The 25,314-nt window shown below is 41.7% G+C and overlaps 1 protein-coding gene across 1 annotated transcript in view; it reads left to right on the top strand.

Annotated features, from left to right (window-relative positions):
- Positions 1-25,314, top strand: part of nalcn (sodium leak channel, non-selective) — a 59,814-nt gene that overhangs the window by 26,693 nt on the left and 7,807 nt on the right. The window contains exons 13-31 of the mRNA XM_076165687.1: positions 3,015-3,206; positions 4,284-4,421; positions 4,840-4,914; positions 17,918-18,054; positions 18,573-18,714; positions 19,269-19,342; positions 20,242-20,343; positions 20,448-20,517; positions 20,669-20,760; positions 20,872-20,994; positions 21,168-21,224; positions 21,843-21,963; positions 22,064-22,195; positions 22,881-23,048; positions 23,897-24,001; positions 24,385-24,491; positions 24,586-24,706; positions 24,823-24,921; positions 25,008-25,101. Coding sequence (XP_076021802.1) covers positions 3,015-3,206; positions 4,284-4,421; positions 4,840-4,914; positions 17,918-18,054; positions 18,573-18,714; positions 19,269-19,342; positions 20,242-20,343; positions 20,448-20,517; positions 20,669-20,760; positions 20,872-20,994; positions 21,168-21,224; positions 21,843-21,963; positions 22,064-22,195; positions 22,881-23,048; positions 23,897-24,001; positions 24,385-24,491; positions 24,586-24,706; positions 24,823-24,921; positions 25,008-25,101 — 2,149 coding nt within the window. The remainder of the gene's footprint in view (positions 1-3,014; positions 3,207-4,283; positions 4,422-4,839; positions 4,915-17,917; positions 18,055-18,572; positions 18,715-19,268; positions 19,343-20,241; positions 20,344-20,447; positions 20,518-20,668; positions 20,761-20,871; positions 20,995-21,167; positions 21,225-21,842; positions 21,964-22,063; positions 22,196-22,880; positions 23,049-23,896; positions 24,002-24,384; positions 24,492-24,585; positions 24,707-24,822; positions 24,922-25,007; positions 25,102-25,314) is intronic.

Consider the following 25,314-nt stretch of genomic DNA (forward strand, 5'->3'; position numbering starts at 1 on the left):
AACACCGCACCGCTGAAGCATGCATCTTTGTCTTTCACATTCCAAGCGTCGCTGCTGCTGGACACAGGCACCTTTGCCCGCAATCTAATGCCATATCAGCTCAAGTCAATGTTTTTGAGTGTAGCTGGACCAGAGATGTGCAGGCTTCAAATTTGATTGACCCGTTTTATAGATTCTCATCGATTGCTTGGCAGGGGTCTAAGTGGAAACATGACTGACGTGAACTATTTTGTAGTCCATACGGAGCTGTGCTATATATATGTGGTGAAATCGTATATAAGGGATTTGATTGAATCGATTTTTCTGAAGTTTGTGATACAATATTCCTGAGGCCATTTATACTAATGTATCCTGTGCAGAGAGTCTTGGGTTGTTTTTATATTGGACGATTAACAGTAATTGCTTAAACCAACTCTGAATTGGTGTATTTATAATGTGAACATGATCTGAACTAGTTTTGAGCCAAACAAATGGCAATCCATTGATATATTGCTTGATGTAGAATCTGCGTATGTAGATAAACACATTACAAACACATTACATAACACAGAGTTAAGGACAGAGTCAGAGTCTAATTATAAAGATCTATTAGCAATGTTTGAAATTAATATACAGTATAGTCCATGTCTTCCTGCGAATGTGTGCATGTCTTTATCTCATTCAATTGATATGTGTATGTGTATTTCTGAGTATTTGCTGAGTGTGTGGGTTGCACATGTGTGGATGGCAGCTGTTCAGAGAGCCAGGCGGGATCAGGGCAGCTTGTGTGGTCAAGGCTCATTAAAGACTGAGGCCCCGCCGAGAGCTCCTTTTCCCATCATGTCGTCCACAGAGGTTTTCATCAGCTATATCATGCTGCCTACACCAAGGTCACAAGGTCACACTTTAGGACGCAGTACTTAACAGCTCTGCTGGTGACGGGTAACACTACAAGGCATCGTTGCCATAAGGGTCATAAAACACAGAGGGGATTTAGATTCCTGCCCTATTTATGGATACATAGAGACAAACTAGATTTAATAAACAAAGGAACTGGAAACATCATTAAAGCACCATACTGGTATTCTTTTAATCATTCCAGTTTAAGAAGTACACTGCAGGCCAATTCACGTGCCATGTTGTGTTTGGACAATCTAACCTTTATTTATCTCAGTAGATGCACATAAAAATGATGTTTATACTCTGATATGCTAATAAATGTGTTTTTTTTCAAACATTGTGTAAAAACCATTATCAGCTTGATAATTCGATAGTGGTGTAACGGGAGTAACAAACACAGATTATGTAATTTTAATGTAATTCAATTTACTCAAGCCTGTAAACAATCCATCGCTGCATAATAATCACAGTTAATCATCCCTGCATGTATTTCTTTTTCATCATCTCACACATCATCTATATATACGTATGTATATCTGAAGAATATATCTGTAAGAATTTCAACTTTGTCTTCTATTTGTTGACAAGTGACTCACAAATCACTTAAGGGCCAATATTGCTGATTGTTTCAGATTTGTATTGATTTATTTACATTTTTGCTAGCCAATGGGTGTTACTCAGTGGTAAAGGTCAGCCTTACCAATTGTCATCCAGTCTGGACAAAATGTCACATGCATTAGAGCGCCACTTACAGCTTTGAAATGCACACACACACACACACACACACACACGGCTGAATGATTTTTAAAAGCGATTGGAATAGACCCTGATACTTACTCTCTGTGTTCAGAATTCCAATGAGCAGCAGCCTGATTTAACACACAGCAGTTGTGTGCCCCAACAACCAGAATATTATGATAATGTATCGTTTGTGCAAGGAACAACTACAAAATTCCACAGAAACACTAACTACAATAACGTAATTGGACAACTAAACAACGCCTCGCTGACCAAGTCTGAACAAGAATTCAACATTGTACATAATTTAGCATGTCACATGTCCCAGAGAGGACCAGGTAGCAGACGAGTGCCTGTGGGTCAAACTCAGCATGCAGGGACACTCAATTTCAATTAGCACCTTTCTGCAATGTTTAGATGAGCTAACACAGAAGCAGCGTTCAAAGGACTGCTTAACATTTTACAATACAAAAACAAATTCCAAACATTTGTTGCATCTTAATCATGCTATGTGCAGTACACAGACAAGACCCCCAAGCTGTGGTGGCTTCAAGCAAAAAGACACAGACACAGGAAAAAATCTTTTTTTTGTGTCCTTGGGGAACTACCCGCTCCCAGGTTGCCCTTGAATGTGCTGTAAAATGGATAGTGTTCATCATGGTGTGTCAGAAGTAGAAGCCAGTGGCTTTCCCTGCCCATCTGTCATCATGCTGTGGGTGTTATTACTGTATTTGTTTACTGTAGGTTCCCCATTACAGCAGGATCCCAGTGTTGGTCTGCCGTTGTTTTCGGGGATAGGAGACAGCTACTTATTTAGCTCAGACTGGGATTTTAAGGAAAACTCTTTGGCTCGAGGCATCACTGTGTGCAACGAGATCAATAGCCACTCTGGCTCCCTGATCAAACCCTGACCAAGATGCATTGCCTTTTGGGATTGTTGTCACCACAAGCAATTTAGGGACTAAGCCCCTTGACAAAACAAGGAATCTGAGAGCTTTTACCTCTGGGCTGAGGCCAGTGCACTATTTTCCAATCAATATGTAATCAATTGAATACTGTTTGCTCTCATATATTTGATTTACTACTACTTTGTAGAGTACTTTAACGTGAAAAATCATTTCCAATATTCTTTTGCTCTTTGATGCGAATAGTACTTCTAAAGCTACATTTACACTGCCAGTGTCACAATGCTGACCTTTTGCTCAGGTTAACCTTGTTTACACACTTGTTTCAACCGTGAATACAGATATTGGATATATGAGTCACTTAAAGAGTACTTAATACCCGTAGTGTAATATAGCAGACCAAATTAATACGAATAACCGCATCTACACAATAGTCACACTCTGTACTGGAACCATGCAGTAAGTATGTATGTGTATTTGTCTTCTCCTCAGGTGCTCCGTGTGGTGCGTTTGATAAAGATCTCACCAGCTCTGGAGGACTTTGTCTACAAGATATTTGGTCCCGGTAAAAAGCTGGGCAGCCTGGTGGTCTTCACCGCCAGCCTCCTCATCGTTATGTCCGCCATCAGCCTGCAGATGTTCTGCTTTGTGGAAGAGCTGGACCGCTTCACCACCTTCCCTCGGGTAAAGAAGCACTCACTCTCACCCTGTCACTCTAAGAAGGAAAGGTTGGTGGTTCAGATGTGTATTTGTTAAGACACTAACTTAAGGTGTCTTCACACCTAGTTCATTTGTAGCATTTGTTTCAGACCCTAGAGTGTTTCCTCTTATGCTTGATTTGTTAGGGAATAAGTAAACACAGAAATTGCAGGTCAAGGCAAGGTCAGCACCAAAAGAATCCAGTCCAAATGCGAACAAGTTTTTAAGTTCTAGGAGATCTATTATTCTTTACTGATTGATTTAGAACCGTAGAGGGACAAGTAAAGAGCAAACAAACTCTAGTTTTGAAAATGCCCTTAGACACAAGTAAACCTTCTTTACCACTCATATCAGATACGAGCATATGGAGAATAGCCAAGTCAAGAATATGACCATCAGTCCAGTCTGAGAGTAGCAGTAGCCTTCTAATAGTAATATCCCAAGTGTGAGAGCAGTGGAAAACAAAACTGAACACAAGTAAAACTAGGCCTGCAGATGTTAGTGAAGGGGTTGACAGATGCGTTGCTCTCCACAACCTCCTTTGATTTCTAAGCGCTCATGAGTTTGTTTCTCTCTCATTAGCCAAATATTTCCATCCTCTTATTTTTTCTTCTGACATTTTACTGATCCCAGGATCCCACAGTGGGACAGGAAGCTCAGAAACAGATGCCACTTGTTTGCTATGATAGCCTTCGTTCCATCTATCTGCTGCTCGGGTGTTGCTCGGGTGTCACACACCCACACGTATGTCCGCAGACAGGCACACGGGATTGGTCTTTATTTGCAGTGGCTGGGTTAGGAGAGTGGGTAGGAAGGAGCTGGAGTGAAGGAAGGACAGACTCGCCATTTCACTCCCAGGGGCCTCAGTGTATCAGCTGGCTGTTCCCTCTTCCCGACACCTTCACCTGTCCTCTACCAAGCTGATGAGGGGGCAGAAGTATATCTGTGATCTCAGGTCCTCTCTCTGGCTTCTGTTTCTAATCTTACGTTTGTGAACTCGGAAACATGGTCAGAATGGGGATATGTGCCTCGGGTGTGTGATATTCGCTCTCCTCCCTTTAGGCGTTCATGTCCATGTTCCAGATCCTGACCCAGGAGGGATGGATAGATGTCATGGACCAGACCCTGGTGGCTGTGGGTCACATGTGGGCTCCGGTAGTCGCCATTTACTTCATCCTCTACCACCTGTTCGCTACTTTGGTGAGGAATTCTCCTTGCCTCTTCAACAGTAGAAGTCATCGTGCTTTGATTAGCTCAATAGGGTTTGAGTATATAATCCATGTTAAATTATGTGACAAGAGGATTCAGTATGTCTTTGTTAATGTTTGCATTAAATGCCACTGCCCCAGCAATGTTCTCTCCAGTGGTACATCTTTAATCGCGGTTAATCACAACTGCGGGCGTGAGAAGTGCTGACATTTCGGCATTAGTCCTTCTGATACAGGAAGCCATCAGACGGCACAGGCAGTCTCAGGGTGACTCATTTGTTCCTCCCGAGACAGAGCCTGATTGTCATCCTGGACCGTACAAACAACATAGTATTCCTATAAAAGTCTCACAATTTACATGATACACGCACGGCATGTGTTCTAAAGGTGGTCCTCTTGTTCCTTCATAGATCCTGCTCAGTCTTTTTGTTGCTGTTATCCTGGACAACCTGGAGTTGGATGAAGACTTGAAGAAACTCAAACAGGTAAGAGGCTTTTGTAAAATATGTCTTCATGCCGTAGAGCTATACTCATTTTGTAGTTTTACCAAGAGAATTGTTTGACCTTTGGGAATCCGAAGGCAACACATTTGGATATTTTCAAAGCTTTTGAAGTTTATAGAGTGAATTTTCAACGACTATGTCAGTGGGTTTTCTGTTGGGTTAAGTATCATTCATATTTTTTTATAAATTCTGCTTTGCACTGGCAGTTTTTTTATCAAATTGTGAGTCAGTTTCTTTTCTGGAGATTCTGGCCTCTTTTATAACCAGTTTGTCATTATTGAGTTATTCTTGGAATCGTTTAAAATATTCTTTCAATATATATATTTTAATTCTACCTTTTCCCTGTAATGTATCAACCCTTTTCCTTTAAGGAGTTATTTTAAGATATAATAGAATAATGTTCAGGCTGGAAGATTCTCTGGGATTAAGCATGGGATTATTTTGTACAGCAGCGCTTTTTTTGGTTACACGTGAAAGAAAAGCTAAAATAATAAAAATGCCATCATTCAATCCATCCAATCACCATGCATGATATATCAGCCTCACACAGCCACTCTGCACCTCTTGGGCTTTGAAATGTAAGCCCTAAATACAGCCATTTGAGAATATATACTGTATAAAATTTGTATTACAGGGCTTGTTGCCTTTCCAAACCTTTAAGAAAGTATTAAAAGTGGGCGCTGGGCATAAAAAGAAGTGGGATTCTGCAACAGCATGGCCTATATCATACGTCCAGATTATTTTGACTGATTTTGGTGGCTAGTCAAACCACATACTAAAGACATCCCGTAGTGTTGAAAGATAAATGTAGTGTTGTGTTCACTGTGTCAGGGTCTGGCAAGGTGTCATGCTGATTGCTGCGTGAAGGAGATTGACGACAAATCATTTCTTGTGCAGCCCTACTTGAAATGACATTCTGCTTTATGCTAATTCAGACACGGTCTAGGTTCCTGGAATGAATGAATGAATGCTTGACCGCAATTGGTGAAAGAAGTGTGGAATGGCTCTGACAGTCTGTGGCTGTGGCTGATTGACCTAAAGGTGAACTCTCCAGCCTGGTTGTTATATTGCTGTATTGTTTGCGAGTGCACAGTGTGTGAGTCTCATCTCACCGTGTAGGTCGCTGACTTTTGGACATGTGACCTTTTTCAGACAGATGGCACATTTCCATTCACCATTGGCCAAACCTGTTTGCCACATTTACTGAACACTTGAAGTTTAAATGCATATGAGAACTGTACTTGCACAGTAAAGCTGCAACCCCATTTAGCACTTGTACTCTCTGCCTTGATTTTCAGCAGCACTTCCTAGCTGGTCTCCTCTTTAAATGAGCCATAATGGGGCAGCTTGTGTGGCCTTCAACCAGCCAAAAAAGGCAAATAATACTTGCCTTCTCTGTGTTTGGTCAAGGAGCCATTTTAAATCACCGCAATGCAGCTACCATTCTATGTCAAAGTGAAGGAGCTACAGTGGAACTCTTTTCTCTCTCAGTTGCACAACATTAAAACAGTTCACCATGCATGTTTTATCTGGTAGATGTGGACACCCAGTACTTATATTCTAATTGAAAAGCCACATTGGACTGATTTGCATAATTGGTCTTCATTAGTCAGGAGCATTTTCTTGCACTGCAGCACTTAGCGGGCCTCTTTGTAATTAATGACATTTAACATTTATTACAGTTCTCCTCTTTTGAAGCACATAAAAACAAGATTGTATAAACAAGAGAGCATAGAGAAAAAATGTGAAAGTACACATGCATAAAATGTTCAATATTTTCTCTCAAATGTTTCCATCTGAACTGCGTAGTGACTTTCTTCTGCTTCTTGCCATTTGTGCCGCTCGTTGGACACTGAATTTAAATGGCGTTTGCGGTTGCCACCCTGGGAGGAGTGACAGGGTAGCGAGTGGCTTTGAGTCATTCCTTCATTCTCACCTGTGTGGGTTTTGTCTCCAGAGGGAGGAGTAAAGTGGTCACTTAGAGTAAAAATACAGAAAATAAAAGTGAAATCCTGTGGTGTGAAAAAGCTGCCCCTTCAAGTACACACACACACACACACACACACACACACACACACACGCACACACACACACACACCATGGAGTTCATCCCGCTCAATGTCTCTGTCATTACATGCAAATGAAGTGTTATAGCAGACAGAGCTCTATGAGGAAATTGCTTTTTGAATGTAGTTACTGAAAGAGATATGCATAAAATTGGAGCCCGTGCGCCGTTTATATCCATATACTACCAGAACATAAATTAATCAATTTATAACATCCTTTACCACAAACATGTCTGCACACACACACACACACACATACACACACACACACACACACACAAACACAGTTCATAAAAAACACTCGTAGCTGGCAGGTCTCAGCTTGCCTGGACGGGTTATTTCCCACCCACAGCTGAGTGATTAGGCGCAGTGACTGTAAAATTGCCTATTTTACAGGTGCTTCAATCACAGACATGGAGGCTGACTATAAATAGACCTAAAATGGTGATCGCCCTCCCAGAGGAGTGGGGCTTCTGCAAACATTTGGTAAAAGCCTCATCAAGTGGCTCCCCTCCAAAGACTCAATCCACTCTTGAGCTGTGAGAGATGAGAGGTAAATGGAGTGATGTTTTTTAAATGTATGCTCTCATTGACTTGGTGCTTCTTGATTATGTGAAGCCACCATGAGACGAACAAGACAAAGAATATTACTATTAACAGTGTGATCTGGTACATTCCTATTTCTGGCAATGAAATGTTGCTGTTTTAGTGCAATTGGCAGCATCATGGGTATCAAATCAATCATTATTGAAGTGTGTGCTATACACAGAAAAGACACGTTTGTATCATCTGAGATACTGTATTATATGTTTAGTGCACAATCAATTAAATCATTTCATATATCAGACTGCTGATGATGCAGGTAGTCCTCTTGATCTTCTTCAAATCAAGGGTGTTAGGCTCTTGTGGTCAAATTCCCAGTCTTGTTAGTTGTGTGTATCACGGCCCCTCCCTGTCATGACCCAGTTATGTCAGAAATCGGACCAATCAAACATGTCACATCTCCGTACAAGCTATCCCATCCATGAAAGGGTGTAAACGTGTGTGACTGCAGGTGTGCCGGTGGTGAAGGTGCGTGTGTCATATTAATAGAATTTCAGATGTGCAGTCAAGCTTTTACCAATAAGTCCCACCTGCACCACACAATTACGTAAGTTTGTGTGTATGTGTATGTTGTATGTTGTCAGCACCAATGTTTTAATTTAAAAAGTGTCGATTTGCAATGAAACCCTGGAAGTGGCCTTCAACAATTGAACTCTATCTGAACTAATAGATAACTAATAACTCAAAGGTGTTCTATTGATGTGCTAAATGATCAAGACGCAGACAGTGAGGTGTGATTGTATTTGGTCACAGATCGCTGATGTCCTATGCAATTCTTCATACCTTCCTCTTTGAAGTCATTTTATATTTAAGCCTAAGTTTTTTTTTTGTTCACTCAGCCATAGTTTGACTGACACACCAGGGGAATTAATATACTTCAAAGCATAATCGGCCAGCAGCGCCATACCTTGAGCAGACTTATGAGTGGGCTGCTGCAACTTCAGTGGGTGAATATAAAGAGAGAAATACCTGTGAGTCATGTAAGGTCACACACACTTAAGAGTTGTTGTCCACTGCATAAACACACCCTGTAGCAGTCCTTAGCATAGACCGTACCTTATGGCTTTTACCTTAATCTGGATCTTAATGGATTTACTAATCTAATATCTCCAAAACTCCACCGACGAAAAGGTCATTCATTATTACTTATTAAGGCTCAGTGGAGCATTAACGAAGCATAGTACTATGGATGGAGTTACTAGGCAACAATCATTGATCCTCAGCATCATGGGTGGTTTACCTCTCCACCTCCGTCACTCCCTGAACTGGAGCTGCTCGCCCTCCACTGTTAACATGTCCAGGCGTGTGCAGTGCTGTCACATCTCTCAGTGTTTTTGTTTGCACACAAACGCACACATACACACAAACATCACCTGTGCATAAACACATACATGCATCTACACATAAAGAGTGAGTCATTAATCATTTAAATAAGAGAGAGCAGCTAATGGACATATTTTGGTCTGTTGATGGACCAGGAGGCAGAAGCTACAGCAATTATTAATAACACAATACACACAACATTTGCATGTGTGTGCCAATATCTACTCCGCTCTTCATTGTTAATTAGGAAAATGCATTTATTGCGTGAAATTGGGTTTGTTGGAGGTTTTTCATGACAGCTGGAGAAAAGACAGGAGAGCAGAAGCAGACGCCCCTGCAAACACAGCACAGTCTCCTCCCAGGTGTGTTTCTGTTCATAGATGATATGAAAACACACTGGGGGAAGTCTTAACTTTGCATGAAATGATATTTCATTTTGTACTGCAGAGACATTCATATATCTGACACCGAAAGACACACTTTTAGTCTTTTTTGCTCTATTTTGAATATATTTCATCATCGTTTTTCATTTTCTGAAATTGTGTCTGTACTGTATGCATGATTCTTTTGCCATACTATACTTTTTCCAGTATGTGTGTATGGAATATATATATATATATACATATATATATATATATATATATATAAAACAAGTACAACAAAAATGATGTCACATAGCAACTCAAAACTAAGTTTTTGTCTGAGAAAGGAACAGGGGATGAGGCAATAGTTGCATAAAATATGAAAAGCGTGTCTGGTTGGTAAGTAGTTCCCCCCCTGTCCCCCTGTCCCCCTGTCCCCTGGACAAAGTCTGCAATGATCTCTTTTTAGGTTGCATCAAATTTTTACAATATGCTTCCCACTAAAGTTTTATCGTGGCCATCTAGTCCCAGTTGTGTTTTTATGTTTATTTCATAATTTATAGGATTACACAAGAGATACCTTATTTTATCATTTAACAGCCCACTCAACACTCAACATTTACCTTGCCATTGTGTTCAACAGAGTTTGAGAAAATACAGGTACATGGTGGTGAGTAATGTGTTAAAATTTCACAATTCTATGAGTTATTTGATTGGTTCAGCAAGTAAACGTCAAACTGCTCTGGCCCCATAATGAACAGTGCTGACAGAAACCTGCCCATGCCTGAACCTCATTTCCGACCCCTGCTCTGTTGGTTGTTGTTGTTGCCTGTTCGTACTTTACCTTCATCTTCGGTGTCACAGGCCACTGAGCTTTGTGATGGGAGAGACTGATGGCCCGACTTCGGTCAACAAATCATCCCTTCTCTATGGGAAGGGTGGCGAGGGGCGGGGGCTCCTGTTGGTGATAGTGGGGAATGTTTATCTTTCTGCCAGCAGATATCAACCAAATAGAAGAAAAGGTGTTTACCCCTAAGGGCAGCGATGATGATACGATAACGATGATGATGATGTGCGTTTGTGTGCAGGTGTATGTGTGTATCGGGCTATGACCTGTCACTGCTGATAAATGTGTGTCTGCGTGTGTGACAGTCAAATAGGTCCTCGGGCCAACTGGGTGAGTCACGAGGAGCAATTTTGTGAAACATGAAAGCAAATAAAAAGAGGAAATGTGGTAAAAGCAGCTACCTAGTGAACAGTCTGCTCACATTCAGCACGCAGACAAACTGAAAAGCCTTTGTGGTGCGCACGTCGAGCTTTCAGACGGCTCACTTTGTCCTTTGACATTTTCTCTTTCACTCACTCAAAGTCAAAGAGGGGAGAGTGACAGACACGTTGACATGAAAGTAAGGCTGCCTGTTTATTGACTGGTGCCCTTAATCTGTACCTATATAATAATAACCTTCCCTATTTGTCAGTGTTGTTGGACCGTGTAGGATGTGCTCTGCTCACAAACTGTAGCTCTGTAATGATGATTTAAGGAGTATTGTCACTTTCTTTATGTATAAATAGCCACCCACACACACGCCCACACACACACACAAACAGACGCAAGCACTCACAGGCAAATGCTATGTGACAGGTTTATATTTGGAAGGGAAGAAAGATGCACCAGCCAAAGCATAACAATTCCAAAAGTCCATGAGCGCACTCAAATATACAGATTTCCTTTATCTTCTGTCACTCAATGATGTGTCCCCTCAAGGTTTTATTTCCTCTTCCTTTGTTCGTGGCACTGAACAGTTGCACCACAGTGGTCAGTAGCCTTTGATATTTTAAACCGGACTTAAACCTGCAGCCATGATAGAGCTGCTGTACTTCAAAGTGTGTATCATCTACCCATACTGCCATCTAGTGTAAGTCTTAGAACTGCAACATTTGAATTGTGATTTGCCCATTATTGAGTTATGGCTTGATGAGAGTGTGTCTGAGTGCTCGATGTTTTTACCTCAGGTGGCCTTTGTACACATCAGTTGTGGTAAGATGGATGATTGTTGCTTACGTCAAACAGATATGGCAATGACAGTATGTGGCCGTCAGAAGGGACATGTCCATCTTGTCAGTCGGTATTTGTCAGGCAAACGGAGACATCTGGAGATGAGTGTGAGAGATCAAAAGAGAGGAGCGGATGGAAGGAATAGGAGGAAGAGGTGTCATTAGAGGAGGAGAGGGAGAGGAAGGACAACAAGGGGACAGAAAAGGGTGGAGAGGGGTTTGAGTGAGAATTAGGTTTGGGATGAGCAGTCGCTGTTCAGGAACGTATCTTGTCACTGAGGCGACAAAGGGGATATATAGCTCCTCGCGCCAAGTAACACCTGAATGTTGTCGATACTGATGTGTTTGTGTGTGTGTGTGTGTGTGTGTGTACTGTTTGTGTGTGTGCTGCTGTCCGGTTATTTTTTCTCACTCACCATATTTCAGAGCCACTCAGTATTGAATAAAAATGTTGTGTAGTTTGATCAAATGTGCTTAGGAGTGATCGTATTATGGCCGCCCACCAAAGATCTTATTATTTATGGATTAAAGTGAAAGCCTGCCCTCTATTTACTTGATTTAGTGGACGAAGGATTCATTTTGGGATTTAGTGGAAGGGAGGAAAGGCGTGGAAGACGGAAGGAGCAGAGAAGAAAAGAGCATTCCTCTCAGGGAATCCTAGTATAATTTATTATCTCTCGTTGTTTTGTACTAAAGTCAACACGAACAGGCATATAAAAAACACAGCTGGAGACATTAAGTCTGTATTAAATGATTTTGGAATACTTGATTGCATTTGTATTGCTTTAATTGGTACTCACTGTTTTAGTGTACTCACTTATTCATTTTGGGAATATGCAGTGAGTATTTAATGGGGTTTGATTTTGCATTAAAGCAGTTGTGATGGAGCTAATCTGATTAGCCCTTTTTAACAGGAACTATCCATGCAAATGCCATGAGTCCTGGACTAACACAAAGCTAGAATGAGACTCAATCTATGTACATTCATTGAGAAGAGAAAAATGGATCATGTATTAAAAACATTAATCAGAGGAAACAAAGCCCTCTGCACACTCAACGCGCTAACTAACACACACAGTTTTTTCTTCTGTGGGTTATTATATTCTAATTTTGTGCATCATAAAGAACATATTGTAAACAAACAACGCCATGGCTGTCTTGTGGTTTTTACCTGTTTTGTATCTCTTTAGTGATGTGACAGGAGTAAGCCCATAGAGTGCTATCAATAGCTCTACACACACACACAGGAAAACACACATTGACATTTAACTTCTTAGCTTTCCAAAGATAGTCTTCCGTCTTCCTGCATAGTTTACATTGTAAACTTAACAACATACTAGTAAGTAATATAAGCTGTGCCTCTACCATGGTTCTTATAACTAAAATGTTTTATTTTGTAAAACATAAGATGAAAGACATGAAACATGAAAGCATCATTGTCAGGGTTTTCTGTTCTGCAACGGTAAGTTAATTAAAATAAATGATAGTTACACAATGCTACGGCTCCAATATTGACATAATGCCGATCAGATAATGCTTAAATACGCTTGTGATTTATTACACATTTTCAGATGCTTTTTATTGTTGCAAACTAGATTATCTCATAAAAAAACATGGTTGAGCACCATATGGTTTTGGATGGTGGGATATTGTTGTGGGCTGTTGGGTGTTTACAGCCTGTGAGGCTTTACAGCAGCTCCGCATCATGGCTCATTACACAGATAATGAGAAGAGAGGGTGACCCTGCTCAACCAATCTCAGCTCTTCCTCCTCTGGGTACTACAGCTGGTTTGGCCTAAGACCTGGAGATCCCAACCAATTCTGTGAGGGATCATTGGACAAAAGTAGGTTAGGGTGTTTAACAGGATGCACACATGTTTTGAGGTTTCTTTGAATGCCTACGTACAAACAAGCACAAACCTTTTTCTATTGTCCTGATAATGAATTCTCTCCATGGTTAATGATGCGTCACACAGAAACAAGGCTGCGGCGCGCGCATGCTAAAATGTGCAGCCTGTGATCACACGTACACTCTAACATCTTGTCTAGTGATCTTGGAGAAAATGTTTGAATGGTAAAATACAGATGAATGTAAGTGCATCCTCCCACAGGCTCTGCGAGTGTGTGTGGGTAGCGGCTCAGCTCTGTAGCCCTTCATCAGTTCCCCATTGTTCCAGTGGTGATCCTCACCGATATTTATATTTTATGTCTGCCTGCCTCTGAGGCACTTTACAGGAGAGGGAGAGTTCAGAGGGATTCCACAGTGGGATAATGTGTATTCTTATGCATAACAAAGTCAATAGCTGATTCTTAGATTTTCAAGGTTTTTTGCCAAACTGCATCTGCTTCAGAGGTCCATGACACTGTTTTACATTTGTTGTACTATCATGTGGGTGATCAGTGAGCAATATCTGTGTTGTTTCAGGACTAAGCTTATTGATATCCAATCTTTTCTTTTTCTTATTTTTGTGCCTGGTGGAATGACTCAATAACAAACCCATCTGGGGTTTGGAACCTAGAGCTAAGACAAACACAGCTCCTAGCAAGCTTTGAAATATACCTGCCATAACATCATGGTCGTCTTGTACATTGTACTTTTATTACATTGAGTTACTGCAATAGTAATATCTGATATTGGGCATTATTTTATGAACCTCCAGTTTCCATTTCAAAATTGATATGTTATACTCTATGTTATAGACTCAATCTAGGAATGGCTGATCACTAGATGGCCACAAGGTTCTAAAACAAACAAAAACAGTTTTTATGGTGAATGGTTTTGAAAGCAATTACCCATCTACACATGTAGCAGACACAGGGGAACATGAACATCCCATTGGAGACATATTTCTGGTGCAGAATGTTGTGTTTTATCTTGGGTCAGGTCTAACAACTGCTTTGATGACATATATAGTTATAGTTTGATGGCTACAGACTCAATTGGCTGAAACTGGCCAATTGGCTTGGCTTGTAGAGAGCAAACAAGCCAATTATTTACTTTGCAGCCATTTAATGACAGGCGGGTCGTGAAGAGACACAATGGCCTGTGTCTGCTGGAAACAGCAGCCTACAGTTTTATTTAGGCATTTGACAAGCACTGCAGGACTCATCTGGTTGATGTGTTGGCAAAATCCCCTCAGCAATTAGCTAAATGTGGTGAAATGATGTGTTGAGCTACTGAGTTGGGTGTCACTGTCAGTGGGTTCAGCACTCAGTAATTCACAGAGCCAAATGAATAATGTTAATGTAAAATGTTTAATGGTGTTATAAAACGTTTGCCTTTCGGCTAGTTTTCACTCTATATCAGACTTTACTCATCGAAAGCCATATTGACACTGAAATCCTACTTTATCTTCCTCTGATGCTACGGTGTGAACTTTAGCTTAGCCTGAACTCTGTCTAATGCTAGCGGTCAGTTTTAATTGTCTGTCTTCTGGCCTTACTTAGGAAAGCAAAAACTGAGAGCTCTCCTGCTCAGCTGAGTCTGAAATTGACTTGAATGTAGAGAGAAGCAGAGGCAGTTCACTGGAATGCCACTCCTGACAGAACACATTAGTTTTGACTCTACTGTGACACTTCCATACACTATATCTGTGCTTAGCTCAACTATGTTTGATTTTTCAACAAACACACACACAAGACATACCGAATCCTTTTTCTCTTGTGCATAAACATGGACGCATTCTCACATGGAAATGGATACAAGAGTGATTCCCCTGACGTATCACATAAAGTCTGTAATCAATAGATAATGGATTGTACTGGCATGTGCTCTGCGGCTGAGCTCTTGCTAATTCATGTGTGGCTCATTGATCCTATGTATTGATCAGGCCTGATGTCTCAGCATGTACAGTAAATAATGATCCATGGGAACTTATGGGTAACACGTCTGCGTACTTACTCACCAGGTGCACTAAAGATGGCCAACTCTTTTTGTAAGATCATTCTATGGGCATTAGCTATGAAAATATAGGAACGTTATTTGCCAAGGTTAAGTGGATTATGTATAATTTTCTGACTGTAAATTTAAATTAAATGCTGTTAATGTTAGATTGATCCATATATGCAGGATGAATACATGAATATATTAATTGAAGTGTATGAATAAGTTAGCAGTACAGAGAGACTGCCATATTCACTTGTGTGAGTTTGAATCTGTTCTTCTCCCTGCAGCTTTTTCATTTGTCTGCTTCATATTCAGTTGCATTTGCTGGTTCCCAAACTCTGATTATAGGAGATAAAAATCCTTTAAAACCCACAACAAATCTGACTGAAAACTACCTTACATGCATGATAGCAGAACTGACTCCAAAGCAATACGAGGACAGTTGGATTCGAAATAGACCTGAGGATAATTAGATCTGATCCAAAAACTGTGCAAGCCAAAGAGACCCGAGTGGAGAGAGAGCGCCAACGCTGGCAGCAGCATGGTGTGCAACCAACCAATCAACGGCTACACTCTAAAATTGTAATAATGTACAATCATCAAAGGTACAGATACATTGTGGCTCTAAGGACGGCATTGCATATGTAGGTGAAATAGCATCCTGATTGATCTTAACGACACGAGGCGAGGTTGCACCTTGGGTTGGTTACTCAGTCCCCATCTGTAGCACCACCCTAAGATAAGATATGATAAGATAAAATAAGATTAAAGTTTATTATCCCGAGGGAAATTACCATGCAACAGTTACAGTACAGTGGAGAATGAAATGAAGAATCACCTCGAGTGCAAAAGAAACGTGCAGGAATACAATATAGACGGTCACAAGACCTTCATGCTCAGTGTGTGTCTCTAAAATCACTGTTTCAAATTATGCGTGTGTGTGTAGCTGGACGTATGGACTGATGGATGGATGGATGGGTGGTGTTCAGTGGTTGGATGAAAAGGAAACTTTTTGTTAGGGGTTTTCCTCCAAGTTTAAATCAAGCCCCAGCTGTCTGCTTTGATATAGAAGAACAAATAGTTTCAGAGGTAGAGAAAAGAAGAGTCAAGTGAGAGAGCAGTCGAGGACAGTAGAGGGTTGACGGTACAGTCGGCTCGGCTGTAATGGGATGCTGCTGCACATAGGGGTGTTGAACCTCCACTAAACTGTACATCTCGCTGAGCTGGCCATTGATTAGCACCACTGGGAGCACTTGGGTCCATATTAATGCTACACTGTGTGTGTGTGTGTGTGTGTGTGTGTGTGTGTGTGTGTGTGTGTGTGTGTGTGTGTGTGTGTCCGTTCATGCTTGTTTGCGATTTTTTTTGTGTGTGTATTGCTCAACAGCCAAATGTACAAGTATCACTTGAGATGACTGCAGCACTTTCTATAAGTTTCACACAGCAAACTGCAGCACTAGAGAGGCTCACATGAGAAAGTTTACTCAGGACTCTCATTCTTTAGTCTATATTCTATACCGCAGCAAATATAATAAGTTATTGTTTATGATTTTAAGCTTTGTAGTGGCGGCCTTTTAGTTCTAACAATCCGCTCGTCTATGCTTGATCCTTCTTGGAGGCGTCTCTTATCCTCTCCCATGCAGCTCATATTTCCCTCTCTCTGTTTCTCCCTTACTTATTTTAGTCTCTACCTCTTTTCTGTTCCCCGTCTATCTGGGGAATCAGCCTATATACGAAAAGCCTAGGCAAGCAAATGCCGCCGCATAATTCCATCTCTCACAGTATGTGCCACTCAACGCTCGCCCACACAAAGGTAGAGAAGATGCGCGCACTTTTCCTGTTTGCAAGGAGAAGACGGCGGATGGAGAGATTTCTATTCGTCCTGCATCAGTTCTAACGTTTCCCTGGGCTGTGATGGCCAGCCAGCAGCTTTACAGGAATGCCAAAGCAGACATGGCACAGATAGAGGGACGTATACAGATGACTAGGATGGGTGCAGAGCGCAAGTGAAAAGACACACATTTACCATGCAAACCAAGTGCAGTTCATTCCAGGCCTAATCTGAAATGCATCAGGGGCTATCTCTAGGCACCCAGACGCAGAATACCTGCCAGGCAATTTTTAATAAGTCACCCCCATATGTAATTAAATGGAAATAATTGGTTTGGTTCCCTTAACCATGTTTTTTGCACAGGCCCACATGCACACGCGCTTTCCTCTAACTGCCGCTGTCTTTCTGTTCCTCATAAGCCATTCCAAAGTAATGTTTCTTTTTTCTTTTGTTGCCTCCTTCATTCTTTTATGAAAGTAAGTGGGATCTCATGCTAAATGTGTTCGTCTGTGCTGTGTGTGTGTGAGTGTGTGCGTGTGTGCCATCAGGTACTGTAAGTGTGCTGCTGCCATCATCAGGCAGAAAGGTGAAGCTGCAGTCATTGTTGTGGTGAAAGATCTGCATTTCACACTTTTCTACATGAGTAGTGAAGATAATTTCATACAAAATCCCAAACCATATACTTACCTCAATCACATCTGAGTGAGCCGTGTCATTCTCTCCCTTCGTGCAGTATAACTTGTCCTCAAAATTCTTCTCTCCTCATTCTCATGTGGCTCCTTTCCCTCTTTCCTCTCTTTTATTTTTTACTTCCATGTCTTCCCCCTTAAACTGACTTGGCCTCTCGTTCCGTCTTTAGCTCAAGCAAAGCGAAGCAAACGCCGACACCAAAGAGAAGCTCCCGTTACGACTCCGGATCTTTGAGAAGTTTCCCAACAGGCCTCAGATGGTGAAGATCTCCAAGCTCCCATCCGATTTCACCGTACCCAGGATCAGGTAACACATGCACACACACACACAGCACGTCGGTTCAAAACGCACAGGTCATAACAATGTGTGTTCCTGATCTAAAGATCTTGTCTGTTAGGATTGTGACATACTGTATTTCAAGAAAATTAGTTTTGCTTTAAATTGTACTATGAAAGAATCACAGCAAATAATAATGGACCTTCTCTTCTTCACACCAACTTGTGTACTAGTAATTGTAGACAGTAAATTTAGTTATGTGATGTTAAGCAGGAGAGCTGAACTGTTTCCAACACAGAGGACTCCATAATCAGTTTTTATCATTTACTGCACAGCTGGGTCCTTAGCTGCCCTCCCCCCCGCCCCCACCCACCTTCCCACCCTGCAGCCCATCTGCCAGCGATAGCTCAGACTTAAGACATTTGGTATTATGACGGGATTGTGATCGTTTCATCTTTAAATGTGCGGAAACCTGCAGAGGGAGATCATGCATTAACAATGATTGTGTGTGTATGTTTGTGTGTTTTCTATGTGTGTGCGGGGGTCAGAGAGAGCTTTATGAAGCAGTTCATTGATCGGCAACAGCAGGACACCAGTTGTTTGTTCCGCCGTCTCCCCTCGGCTTCGTCCTCCTCCTGTGACCACTCCAAACGATCAGCCATCGAGGACAACAAGTACATCGACCAAAAGGTGCTTTTGCATGCTCACTTACTCATTCACAAGCACACGCACACACTCGCAGACGCATTGATGACAAATCCATCTCTTTGGGTGTACAGCAGATTAACTACAGCAATAACAAATACTGCAGCAACGGCTGATTTCGCTCAATGTTTACCGTCGTGTGCCCAAAGTGAATGCTAATTACAATGTTTGGGATGCGAGGGTCAATCCCTCAGCCACCACCTGGATTGAATGACTAAGCAATGCATCATGTGGACACAATTGGCTGTGAAAGTCAAGTCATTTGTTGCTCCCCTAGGGACTCTTAGCAGTTGTGTGTACATGAATGGGAGCAGGAGCATTCCATGCATTAAGGCCGACATGGGTCACAGAAGGTCGCACATGTATGTCAAAGCCGTCATCAGCTGTAAATGGATTCACAAACTGACCAACCCCCAAAATGTGTTCTCATTAATGTATAATTGCAGCTCTGTAAATCCTGAATGTGTTGCTAATTGTATATTCCAATGCCTTCTCAGCATGTGACTGATGCACTGTGACCTTTTTGCTGTCTCTCTCAGCTCCGCAGGTCCATATTCAGCTTCAGAGCTCGCAACCTCCTGGAAAAAGAAACTACAATCAATAAAATCCTCCGGTAAGGCGCGACTGCATCCAAATTAATCTTTTTAATATTCAGCACCCACCGCACGCTCCAAAAACATGAAATACAGCTCAGAGATGTGCGGCTGAAACTAATGATGTGGACGCATATGAGATGTAGTGCTGCTGAAACTGCACTCTGGTATTGTCAGTGCTTCTTTCTTCGTCATACAAACACGCATTCGCTTACGCACAGACCCACTTCAGATTCATTCACTGTCACAATTATGTAAATGGATAATTTGCTGTTCAGCACGCTAGAGCTGGCACTAAGTGAAGATTAGTTTGCCTGCACCGTGTCCAATCTGGCTCGCTGTCCCCTTATTCTGTTAGTCTGAGAGATAGACAGCATATCAGTAGTCCTAACACGTTCTGTCTGGCCTGCCATCTTAACACACACACACACACACACACACACACACACACACGTACACAATTTTGGGCTCACAGTCTCACCAATAGAAGGCAAACATAAACACTGTCCACTATACACAGTCACTGTCGCATTCTTTTGGCCAATAAACAACTAATCGCTCAAAGTGTCTATAAGTGAGTCCAGCGCCGTGTCCTACAGTGCCATTAGCTCGCCTCTGGTACATGACTGTGCTATTAGCCAGCAGAAGAAGGAAAGCCAAGTCACACACACTGTCTAATGGAAAAATAACAGGATTAAAACCTGTTTCAGCACTGACAGCCCGAATTACTGCCGTTCTGGGTGCAGAGTGAGAACGGCCAAAGACAGCTTGTTAGTAAGAGAAACGATCAGACCCGCTTGTTTCCACATCACCAGCTGGTTATCGCACTTTTTAATGGGCAGACATGAAAAGCTTTGGTTTTTCTACCCGCCGTCTTTATTATATTCATCATGAGGAACAAGCATGTTGTGTTTCCCAGGGCTTGCACCAGACAGCGTATGCTAAGTGGATCATTCGAAGGCCAGCCAGCCAAGGAACGCTCCATACTCAGTGTCCAGCATCATATACGACAAGAGCGCAGGTCTGGTGTTCACAATGGCACACAAACACACTCACTCACACACACACACACACACACACACACACCTGGCCTTTTCTCTTATAGTCTGTCCGTGCTGTCTGCAGGTCTCTGAGACATGGCTCCACCAGTCAGAGGATCAGCAGAGGGAAATCACTGGAGACCCTCACCCAGGACGTGAGCATGAAAACAGTCTGATCATGTTCTTATATGAATTCTGCTCCCTGTGGCCTATGAGTTTGATGTCTGAAATAAGGTTTTATCCCCCTTTAAAGGAAAAGGATTGGCAAAAGCAAATATCATTCATGGGCTCCTTCTCTTTTCCCAGCATTCCAGCACAGTACGCTACCGTAACGCCCAGAGGGAAGACAGCGAGATCAAGATGATCCAAGAAAAGAAAGAACAGGCTGAGATGAAAAGGTATTTACACTGAAACATAACATCACTTGCTCAATGGTTTCTAAACAGCATTTGTGTTAACTGTCACTGTATTATCATGTTACACTAACTGGCTTTGTGGTTGTGTGGCAGAAAAGTCCAGGAGGAGGAGCTGAGAGAGAATCATCCATATTTCGATAAGCCGCTCTTCATCGTGGGCCGCGAGCATCGCTTCAGGAACTTTTGCAGGATGATTGTTCGAGCTCGTTTCAACGCGTAAGAAAACTCTTGCTGGCTTGGATCGGACTAAAGTTTTCCAAAGTTGTCGCCATTTTATAATAACATAATATTTGATTTACAGAATTTTACAGAAAGGGTTTGTATTGTACCAGTACGTTTGTTCCTCATTGTCTTTAACTTTCATTTCATTCCAACCAATTTGTATCTAGATCCAAAACTGACCCCATAACCGGAGCTGTGAAGAACACCAAATACCACCAACTTTAGTAAGTCTGAATATTCCTCCTTCTGTATTGATCTGTTCATTGTTAAACACTGCACACAGCACATGAATGAATGTTGCGACTTGTTCCCTGCCCGGTTTTTCCTTCCCCCAAATTGTGGTGAAAAAGAAAAAAGTGCGAAGTTAAAAAAAAACTGACACAGATTTCATCCATTACGCAACCCCATTGTAATTCTGCAAAGAGAGAAACCGTTGTCTTTATCTTGCGACTGCTGCAGGCACAAGGATCTTTACAAAGAGCCTGCTGTAGGGTAAACTGGGCTCACGGCATAAACACAGACAGACAAACCCATGTATCATATTTTCTATTCATTATTTTTGTTTATGTGCTTTTCATATCTCCATATTTCCCTCCTCTTTCTCGCGTCTTTTTCTCTTTCATGATATTCCCGAGCATGTGCTGGTTTGAAAGCCAAATAACTGACTTGACCTATTTAAATGGATAATGTGATTGCGCTGTATAATTTATTGTGTGTGTGTGTGTGTGTGTGTGTGTGTGTGTGTGTGTGTGTGTGTGTGTGTGTGTGTGTGTGTGTGTGTGTGTGTGTGTGTGTGTGTGTGTGTGTGTGTGCGTGCGCGTGTGTGTGTGTTTCTCCCGCAGTGATCTCCTGGGCCTGGTCACCTATCTGGACTGGGTGATGATTGTGGTGACCATCTGCTCCTGCATCTCCATGATGTTCGAGTCGCCCTTCACCAGGGTCATGCAAGCGCCCACTCTGCAGGTATTAACGACACACAGGCTGATAGTCGGATTGAATTAGTGAGCGGACGCAGAACGGACAGATGGACAGATGATGATCAGTCCCCTGTGCTGTGTTTCAGATCGGAGAATATGTCTTTGTGATCTTCATGAGCATCGAGCTGAACCTGAAGATCATGGCCGACGGGCTGTTCTTCACTCCCACAGCTGTCATAAGAGACTTCGGAGGAGTCATGGACATCTTCATCTATCTTGTGAGAAAGGCCTCATGCACAACTAGTCTAGTCTGAAGATAAAAGAAGTAAATTGATAAATTGGTGTTGATTTGATTAAATAAGACACTCGTGTGTGTGTTTCAGTTGAAGCTGATTCGAAAACACTGAACAATAAAGTTTCCGAGACTTATCTTGAATTTCTATACTATCTTTGCTTATACCATAACAGATTTAATTTTATTCTTTACTTGTTTTACTTACTGTTTTTAAGGCAGGTAGTATAATGTTGCTGCTAGATTTCAATGCTATTTTCAAGAACATAACTTTCCTCAGTTGGCTGTTTTTGTTCGATAGCAGAGCATTTCAATTCTACATTTTGCTTGTTTCTCATCTCACTTATTTTACAGCATGTCACCATAACGATGGCTTCACATTTGAAAGTCTAAATAACATTTGCTTTTTACTTCCAAAATAACTGAACGTCTAATTTTCAAGTAGATTATGCAATACCCTTTGCTGTGAAATAGAACTGGCACAGCTCCCAGCATGGAGAAACGGATTTGTTTCAGTCTATTTCAGATATATTAGGTTGGAGCACAGGAATAGAACAATTCCAAGCTGCTGATTTACAGTAATATGGAAGCTGTGAATGTGGATGTGTCACCTGTACTGTCTCCATAACGCAACAATATTTGTGCATTTTTATTTTTGTGTCCTCTCGCAGGTCAGTCTGATCTTCCTGTGCTGGCTGCCTCCTGACGTCCCTCCTGAGTCTGGGGCTCAGCTGCTGATGATGCTGCGCTGCCTGCGCCCGCTCAGGATCTTCAAGCTGGTCCCCCAGATGAGGAAGGTGGTGCGGGAGGTTCTGAAAGGATTTAAGGAGATTTTCCTGGTCAGTGAAACACATGGACTCAAACAGATATGAACGTGCAGTACATGCTTGAACACTTACACATGAACACGCTGACGTAACAATCTCCTGATATACACAGTGTTGTTGTAGTGAAGTCACAACTGATAGAACTTCTATTTCAAAGTTTCAAACAATGATGAAATTTCCTGTTGTCACTAAGTGTGCAGACAGCAAGGTAAAGTTATTTCTAAATAGAACCTTAATAAAGATAAGATGGAAACTTAAATACAGCATTTATTGTATCTGAAAGGGAACATTGCCACTCTTACATAAAAAACAACTTGCTTACTTGAAACCTGATTAACCGCAGTGAACACGGAGCATAATAGTTAGATCCATATTGGTGCAGGATCTAACATGAAAGGATGGATTGAGTGGATGGACCTTGTCAGTATGTTTGTGTGTTCAAGTGAGAAAAATCCAAGAAAGAACCTTTAGTGACAGTAAAAGTAAAAGCTTTGAAAAGACCATGTGGCTTAAACAATTTAAATCAAGGGTCCATTTCACACAAAGACATCTTACACATTAATTGAGCTTTATTTGCTTTGTTACATTCTTGCCTATTTCTGTACAAACCTTTACTCTGCGTAATTGCTAATATCTCTGTGTGTGGCACGATTTACTAACTGGGAGAGAATATGCTGATTTGGCCTGTTTGATAAATAACACACTTGACTCCATGGTGTAAGGTGTATAGACTCAGGTAATAGGTTCAGGTGATTCTGGCCCCTAGTTTTTCCCTGAGCTCTGCAGGACTGCCCTTTAATCTGCTGGGCTTGGATTACGTTGCTCCGCCTGTGCTAAACTCTGGATTGATTCTCTTGCAGGTTTCCATCCTGCTCCTCACACTAATGCTGGTGTTTGCAAGCTTCGGGGTTCAACTGTTCGCTGGAAAGCTTGCCAAGTGCAACGACCCCCATATCCTCAAACGGGTACAGCAAGAAACATAATCTCCTCACTGAAACGCTCCATCCTATTTCACACACACTGTAGAGAGCCACAAATTGAACAGAAGAAGAGGTTTCCCCGCTTAGATCAATAGTTAGATTGGTGGTTTCTTTATCCTACTTTCTTTGTAAAGGAAATCGTTCATGCAGACCTAATAAAGGGCCTCTTATGTTGCAGAGTATGATGTAATGTTACAAAGAAATCTCTACTTAATGATATCATGTATAAACAAATCGACTAGAGTGGTACCAAGGGAAATTTGATTTCTTTATCTTATTTAAAAACATTTAAATAAATAAGATGGTTGAGCTGTTGTTGTTTTTTTATCCAGAATTATTATGCTAATATCTTCATGTTCTGGTTGCAGGAAGACTGTCACGGTATCTTCAGGATAAACGTTAGCGTTTCCAAAAACCTCAACCTGAAACTGAGGCCCGGGGAGAAGAAACCTGGTTTCTGGGTACCGAGAGTCTGGTATGATTGTTGTACTCCTGCCAGATTTATGATATTTTTTTTATTGTATTTACCTTCATCCAGTGATTTATGTTTTAACACTGTTCCACTGCAGGGCCAACCCTCGTAATTTTAACTTTGACAACGTGGGAAATGCCATGTTGGCTCTGTTTGAAGTGCTGTCACTGAAGGGCTGGGTGGAAGTCAGAGACGTCATTATTCATCGTGTTGGTCCGGTACTGATCCCACATCCTTCAATCAAATCTTTCCCTCTATTTTCTAAGCCTGTCATCGTAAAAACAAGCCTGAGTGTTATTCAGCTCTGTGTATTTACCTGTATATGTGCCTGCAGATCCACGGCATCTACATCCACGTTTTTGTGTTCCTGGGGTGCATGATTGGACTGACTCTGTTCGTGGGCGTCGTTATAGCAAACTTCAATGAGAACAAGGTAAGAGTGCTGCTGTACCTTATACCAGTCGACTATGACATAAAGATCCCCTCTGGTTTTACATGTGTTGTGTCTTTCACCATCAGGGCACTGCTCTGCTCACTGTAGACCAGAGAAGATGGGAGGATCTGAAGAGTCGACTGAAAATAGCTCAGCCTCTGCACCTGCCCCCTCGCCCAGGTACAGACATGCATATTGGAACACATACATTCAGTGCACAAAGAGAGTGATCAGATCCAAATTGTTTATTTAAATAAAGTGGCTTATCAACTGATTACATTTTTCACAGATTTTAAGAAACAGGTCTTAATTTTTGCCTGACAGTTTGTTTTACGAAGCAGATCCCAGACATAGACATGAGCCAATATAGTAGTAATCTATCTTTCAGGGCAA

Source organism: Genypterus blacodes, unplaced genomic scaffold, assembly GCF_046128005.1.
Source record: "Genypterus blacodes isolate CSIRO-AG114 ecotype Tasmania unplaced genomic scaffold, CSIRO-AGI_Gbla_v1 ptg000148l_1, whole genome shotgun sequence".
NCBI classification, from domain to species: Eukaryota; Metazoa; Chordata; class Actinopteri; order Ophidiiformes; family Ophidiidae; genus Genypterus; species Genypterus blacodes.